At 51.1% G+C, this 7572-nt stretch overlaps 1 protein-coding gene across 2 annotated transcripts in view; it reads left to right on the top strand.

Moving 5' to 3' along the window:
* Positions 1 to 30: 30 nt before the first annotated feature.
* NELL1 (neural EGFL like 1) overlaps positions 31 to 7572 on the top strand; it is a 1001735-nt gene continuing 994193 nt past the window's right edge. For both annotated transcript variants that reach the window (XM_004711602.2, XM_004711601.2), the window contains exon 1: positions 31 to 111. In XM_004711602.2, the coding sequence (XP_004711659.2) occupies positions 57 to 111 (55 nt within the window). In that variant the 5' untranslated portion in view covers positions 31 to 56. The remainder of the gene's footprint in view (positions 112 to 7572) is intronic.

Here is a 7572-nt window from a genome sequence, read left to right as displayed (position 1 = left end):
GCATCTGTTTCCTGCGGGCTCGGGCGCGCCCCGCTCGCCGGGGACCCTCGGGCACCATGCAGCTGGATGGGATGCTAGTGGCGTGGTTCTGGGTGTGCGCCGCCAGGACAGGTGAGCCCGGCGGAGTCGGGGTGCGGGGAGAGTAGGACCCTGCGGGGGTGCCCAGCGCCCGGAGACTTGGAGCCGGGCTGGGCGCAGCTCGGAGGACGCGCGGAGCGGCGTGGTTTGGGTGGTCCCTGAGATCTCGGCCTGGCGCGGGGTGAGAGGGTGAGGAGTGGGGCTCACGGCTCGTGCGCCCCTCCCTGGGGATGCGGCCCCGCGGACGCCAGAATGAGGGGCGCGGCCGAGCAGGTGCACCTCGCGCTGTTGGTCCCCGGCTCCCGGGTCCTTGAACTTGAGCGGCGCCTTGGAACCTCTCTCCCCGCGCCCCTGCGGGCCACGCCGCCCCCCGGGGTAGCCCCGAGAGGCGCACCCGCCGAGTGAGCGCTTCGGGCCGGCGGGCGCCACCCGGGCCGGGGCGAGCGGGACGCGGGGCCGGGCTGCGGGCGAAACCTGGCATTTGGCTGCGTTTCCGCGCCCTCTCTCATATCGCCGGGGGAACTCCAGGAAGAGCCTTCCCGCCGGCCCCCAGGGGTTGGGCGAACAATTATCCCGGGCCGGGGAGCGGTGCAGCGAGGCGGGCGGGGTGTCTCCAGCTCCTGGCAGCGCTGTCTGACTGCAAGCGCAGGTTGGAGGCTGGAGAGGGGAGCAAGGGCAACTGGCGTACAGGTCTCAAGTCCCTACTTCATTCGGCCGCCGCAAACGCACTTGTGGGGACACCAAGTGCACCCCTTTATCTCCCTACGACCTCCACCCACGAAGTCCCCAGGGGCTTGGAGACCCGCTCGTTGTAGCCTCCTGCACCCGGCTAGGAGATTCGGGGAGGAGGGGAGAAAAATCGCAAAAATAAGGACCGCTGATGGGGAGGGGGCGCGGTTTTCGCTGGTCTCATCCACATTCGGCCACGCGGCCTCTTTTCACCTCGGAATCCAGGTGTCGTGGTCCCTCTCCCCTGGCCTTTCCCCTCTGGATCCCAGGCCGAGGTGCAAGTTTTTCCGGAGACTGTTGGGGAGAGGCTTCAAAGCTAGCTAGGCTCAAAAGTTCCTTCGCTTGCGCCCCAGGCTCCCCTCTTCGGCAGCTAGCCTGCTGGGGAACCCCGGAGCTGGGCATCTCAGAGCTTCCCGCCCCGCCTCGTGATTTCTGCAGGACTGAGTGGGCAAGGACTTGATCCAAGAGAAGAGGGCAGGGGTGTGGGCTTCTCCAAGGGACAAAAGGCAACCACTCCCCTTCCTCCAGTCTCCAGCGGGGCTTCCCCTGGGCACAGACCAGCTGAGAATCGGTCCACTAGTGTGCTTACCTGGATGAGGTAGTCTTAAAACCCTGAACACGCGGGAAGGAAAGCGTCCCAGGGAGACTAGGACCGGTCAGGCTAGTACTGAGGGTGGACCCCATGGATCTGGTGGGAGACCTGCCCCCGCCCCGCCTTATAGTGGGGTAGAAGGCACCCAGAAACTCGAAGGTGGAGCAGGGAGTCTTTTTGCCATGCTCACCCCCACAGGCAGATCACCCTCAAATATGCCCAGCTCCTTTGTTCTCCTTACTCTTGAAAAGTGGCCACTACTCCTGCCACGAACTGTTTCCAGGGTGAGTTTGTCAAGAATTCGGATTAGTTCTCAGACCCAGTCCCCTTTAAATCTTGTGAAAAGATTCTTGTAAAGAAGACTCATTCCTGTATCCATCCATCCATCCATCCATCCATCCATCCATCCATCCATCCATCCATCCATCCATCCATCAACAGTTGAGTGTCTTGCTGGCAGCTGGAACTGCTGCTGCAAAGAAGCAAAGAAGAAATGACTTGGTCCTTGACATCCAGAACTTAAGGCTTACCGGAGCAGAACTTAAGGCTTACCGGAGTAGCTCGATGGCCACTGGGAAGCATTTTCACTGAGTACGGGTGGCGGGGTCAGAGTGAAGGTTTATATTAAGGAAATGCAGAGGAGGAGGGCCTGGTAGTCAGGGAAGACTGCTCAGGAGGTGCCTTTTGAGAGTTGTGTCTTTCGCAAAGTTTTCCAGCTGGTTTTCTAAGGGAACAAAATGTCAACAGAAGATACAGCTTTTGCTAAGGCAGCCAGCCGGGGAAAGGTTCTGACCTGCTGGTTGTAGCTTTTGCAATCCTTGGGGTTTCTATGTCACTTGTCACAATTTGAACACCAGAAGCCACATAACTCTTTAAAAAAAGAAAAAAATAGGAACAATCAGCGACAAGGTGGGAGTGGATTCTAACTCATTTCTTTCCTGGAGGTCATGTGCTCAGCAGCTTTCTGGGGGCAGTCTCTGATTTGGGGTAGAAACCACTCTCCCACCATTATTACTTATCTTTCTCCTCTCCCTTGGTAGCAGTCTGACTGGTGATTAGTTTATCAGAATCCAAACACTCGCTTGGAAAATTTATTTGTCAAGTGCGATGATTGTTGTCTGGGCAGTTAACAGTCTGAGATAATAAACGTGGTTCACTTAGTGAGCGGCTCAGCTATCCCCCACGTTTTGGTGGAAATGAATAGATGATATCAGGCACATTTTAATTACAGCAGGACTGCAGTGCAGTGGTAGTTACGTATGAAAAGATCTAATGATAGGTGCTACAGGACATGCTTCTGCTTAAATTGTTCATTGTTCAGGGGACTTGTTTTAGAGTCTGAAGTGGAGCCCAGGCAGGAGGTGCTGTTCTCCAGTTCTTGGCCTTTTTAGGTGATGAATGATATTGAGAGTCTCAGATACAGCCCCCTTACTGCCTTTGCACGAGTTCTGTCTTGTGTTAGAGAGGGTTCTCTAACAAAACCAGGACACTAATACTTTTGTATATATTTATATAGGTAGATAGATGACATAAGAAATGAACAGTTAATTAATCTATAGAGCAGTACAAATGACTCAGTGCAACTCACTTCCATGAGACAGCTAGTACACTGGCAGTCCTTTAAGTCTTGAGGGCCGCGGGGTAGTCCTCTGTGGAACAATTCAGGCTATCCGCCACAGGCAGCAAACAGCAAGCAGGTCACCAACAGTCAGCCAGATGATAGGGTCCAACAGTCCTCAGCTCAAGAGATGTACCTTCCAGTAAAGTGGCAAAGCAGGTCTTGAAGGGACCTCAAGTTACAGCGACACAGTCCATGGGTAGGCATCCCACAGATAGTGTAGCTTGCAAATGGAGGCACAGAACAAGCAAGGCAGCTGCACACTCTTCTGATGATCAAAGAGCAAGAGAGAAAGAGGCGAGGCTCGCCAAGCCATTTATCTCTCCGTCCTTCAACTAATCTCACGTGTTCATTGGCTGTGTTGGCACAACAAACCTACCTATCACAATCCACCCCTTGCCAACTTGGCACCTGTACACAATTCTTTAGCCATATAATTTCCAGACATTAATGAAATCACAATTATACTTAACATCAAATATCTATCATACGTATAAATGAAAACACACTGAGTCCAATTGTATCTGATATATCAAACATGAACAAAGAAAAGATATTCAATAAGCATGTATAAAGAAAATACACTAACAATCACAAACCTTGCTTTTGCAATTGATCATGTGGTCGTAACATAGGTAGAACTAACTTTTCCTACTACTCATTCTGTATTACCTTTGCCCTTGGCAAGCACCTCAGCTGGCTGCAATTTTTTTTCCTGGTGGGGTGACTCAGACCTTCATTCTTGAGGGGTATGGGCCATTAGACGTCCTGGCAGGATTGGGTTGCTGTACCTTATGATTTACTTTAATCACCGGGCATGGTAGCATAGCGATCTAATGGGACAGAGTGGAACAGCATCACAGGGTTTCTGAGGCTGTGGTGATCTGAAGGGACGCAGACTGGGCAACCTTTCTCTTGTGGAATGACTGACGGGCTCCAGCTGCCAGCCTTGGGCTTAGCAGTCAAGGGCTTTAACCGATATGCCACCAGAGCTCCTGGGGACATTACAAACAAGGAAATTTTAGAAGGTCGCAATCATCATAGTAGTACACTATGTCAGGGATTTTCTCCAAGGGTTTGGAAGTGTGAGTAATATAAAACACAATGGCTTTTCTCTTCCACAGCTTTCTTCACTGTTTTGGTCTCCCGGCCAGAACTGGAGGATTGACCATAGTGGCATCCACCCCCCTAGGTGTCAAGTGAATGCCTTCTGCTGCCACCTGCTGGAGAGGAAAGCATTTCTTCTTAAAGCACCTTCCCACCTATTAATTATGAATTAAATGAGCTCCTACCCTCCAGTAATCACACAGAATATCAGCCAGCTTGGATCATGTATAAAGCATGTTCTTTAAGGGAAATTAGGACTCTTGCCCAGATCTGCTCAAGTTGTGAAATCTTGTTGTTAAATGAAGTCTTAGAGCATCTCTCTAGCATCATTAGACGCTGCATGGATGAGGGGAAACCAGCTGTCTCTATGGACAGCGAGATGGATTCAATTCAAAGTGAGCCAGACCTAGGAGGATTTGCCTCGGAGCTTAGGTCCTGGTCTCTGAGGATGGACTAAGCACTTCTTGGACAGGGCTGAGGAGCTGCCAGCCAGCCAGCCAGCCAGCCAGCCAGCCAGCCAGCCAGCCAGCCAGCCAGCAGCAGGTGTCCTGGGAAACAAGGGAGGAGGTTTAGAATCTCAAAGTGGGTCTTAAGAGTCTTTGTCCTCGACATTGCTGCCCTCCAGGACTCTTTTCCTCCTCATCCTCAGAATCTTTTTATTCTGCCTAATTCCAGTTTTCATCCTCAGCCATTTGTCAAACAGGTATGTACAAAGACGGAGCCCAGGTGGTGTTGTGGGTTATGCTTTGGGCTGTTAACTGCAACGTCAGCAGATCGAATCTGCTAGCTGCTCTCGGGGAGAGAGATGATGCTTTCTGCTCCTGTAAAGATTTACGATCTCAGAAACTCCAAGGGGCCATTCTCCTCTGTCCTATACGGTCGCCACGAGTGAGAATCGCCTAGCTGGCAGTGCCTTTGCGTTATGTACAAAGTACAAATCTGTGTTAGAGTTTCTCTAGCAAGAACAGGTGCACCATGCTTGGACAAGAAGCAGAAACATTATCAAAAAATTAATAGAACCAACACACTCCCGCTGCATGAGGTTCAGGAGAGGCCATGGACATGCTGCCATATTAATAGGTTTTCTGATTCTCTAGGCAGCATGCAAAGTGCTACCCTGGGCAGCATCCTGCTATTGGCATGGCATTTCCATCCTGACGGGGACCAATTAGAGGGAGAGAAACAAATGCTACCTGGAAGCCTAATGGATTTCTTTTCCCTGGCTCTGTTTTGATGGAGTGTGTTCATAACAAGAGCAATGCAATTATCGTTTAGCCAGGGAAGGCCCTTCCTTGGCAGGTCATGAGGAAGGAAGGGACAGAGAAGACAGACTTACCATTTGGATTTCCCGAAGCAAAGTCTCAGTGAGGAGGCTTTCCAGGAAGAAGAGTTGGGAAGGAGGGGGCCTTCTGTACTGGAGTTGAGGACCACACATCTGAGAGTCTGGGAAGCTGCTCTTAAGTAACACAGGTGCAGCAAATCCTGGCTGCAGCTCATCCCACTCGGTGGTACATTGGGCTTCTTGAGTGTTCCCAGAGTTATTACGGAGTCAGGTAGGCAGGTATCATCAGCCCCAGTATACTGATGGGAAGGCTGAGGCTCTGCGTCAACTCAAACCAAACTCTCTGTCATCCAGTCAATTACAACTTGGCTTATCCATGGTGCTGTAGTCGTTATGTGTTGGCCTGTGAGCTGCAAGGTCGGCAGTTCTAAACCACCAGCAGCTCTATGGGAGAAAGACTGGGCTTTCTACTTCTGTACACAGTTTCAGTCTCGGAAACTCACCTGGAGCAGCACTGACTCAATGGTGTGAGTGAGTATGGTGAGTAGAAAGCAGAGAGCGGACTCAACTTGGCTCCTGGTGTAGTGCTGTGCCTACAGCACTTTCTGACGGAGGCGCTATGTGCTCCCATGGGGATGGGGAGCTGAGGGCACCAGTGGTTGGGATGTGTGTTCCTGCCAGTTCTTCACTCTCTGTTTGGGCGCCTTTTAGGATTGTGGTCTTGCAGCGGCACTGGCCTGTGAGATTTGGATTTGTTAAGGATGCCCATCCAGTGGGTTTGTGGGTCCTGCATCACTCCGAGATCGTCACAATCACACTGGGAACAACTGCTCTAAAAGGCAGTGGCTTACTGCCATCATTGATTCTGGTTCCGGTGCCTGGACGTCGGTTTGGCTTTGGCTGATCTAGGCCACGTTTGACTATTCCTAGTCCCAAACTCAGATAAACCGCCTGTTCCATGTGCCCGTCCTCCTTAGACCAGGGAGGTGGAAGGCCCGCAGTTGTTGTTTTAAATCATTTTAATGGGGGCTCGTACAGCTCTTAGCACAATCCATACATCCATCCATTGTGTCAAGCACATTTGTACATTTGTTGCCTTCATCATTCTGAAAACATTTGTTTTCTGCTTGAGCCCTCGATATCAGCTCCTCATTTCCACCCCCTTCCCCACTCCTACCTCCCTCTTAGCCCTTGATAATTTATAAATTATTATTATTTTGTCATATCTTACACTGTCTGATGTCTCCCTTCACCCACTTTTCTGTTGTCCATCCCCCAGAAAGGAGGTTATATGTAGATCCTTGTAATCGGTTCCCCCTTTCCACCCTACCCTCCCTCCACCCTCCCAGTATTGCCACTCTCAGCACTGGTCCTGAAGGGATCATCTGTACTGGATTCCCTGTGTTTCCAGTTCCTATCTGTACCACTGTACATCCTCTGGTCTAGCCAGATTTGTAAGGTAGAATGAGGATCATGATAGTGGGGGGTAGGAAGCATTTAGGAACTAGAGGAAAGTTATGTGTTTCATCGTTGTTACACTGCACTCTGACTGGCTCGTCTCCTCCCCACGACCTTTCTGTAAGGGGGTGTCCACTTGCCTACATATGGGTCTTAGGTCCTCAATCTTCACTCCCCCTCATTCATAAGGATTTGTTTTTTTGTTCTTTGATGCCTGATACCTGATCCCTTCAACACCTCGTGATCACACAGGCTGGTGTGCTTCTTCCATGTGAGCTTTGTTGCCTCTGAGCTAGATGGCCGCTTGTTTACCTTCAAGTCTTTAAGACCCCAGATGCTACATCTCTTGATAGCCGAAGGCCCGCATTCTTATTGTTATGGGAAATGTGCAAGAAACGAACCTCACAGCACAAGCACACCTCACGCCTCTGCTTGTCTTAAGCTGCCAACGTCCCAGCTGTCAAGACAGGTTACATGGCTTAACCATATGTAAGAATCACCCGGGGTGGGGGTGGGGTTGTTAAACTATGGATTCTGGCAGATCTTGGGTAGAAATGCAAGTTCTTGGCAGGGAGATGAAGTGGTTCAAAGCCCTCGATAAAAGACACAAGTGGATTGAGAAGCAGGTTGAAGGGAGGCCCTAACATCTGAGTGGTGTCTCATCAGAGAGATGCAGCTGGAAGAAGAATGGCCATGAGATGACAGAGG

This window comes from Echinops telfairi, unplaced genomic scaffold, assembly GCF_000313985.2.
Source record: "Echinops telfairi isolate 266 unplaced genomic scaffold, ASM31398v2 ScPeMD7_60;HRSCAF=208, whole genome shotgun sequence".
Lineage (NCBI taxonomy): Eukaryota > Metazoa > Chordata > Mammalia > Afrosoricida > Tenrecidae > Echinops > Echinops telfairi.
This window is presented reverse-complemented; position numbering and strand designations above follow the sequence as displayed.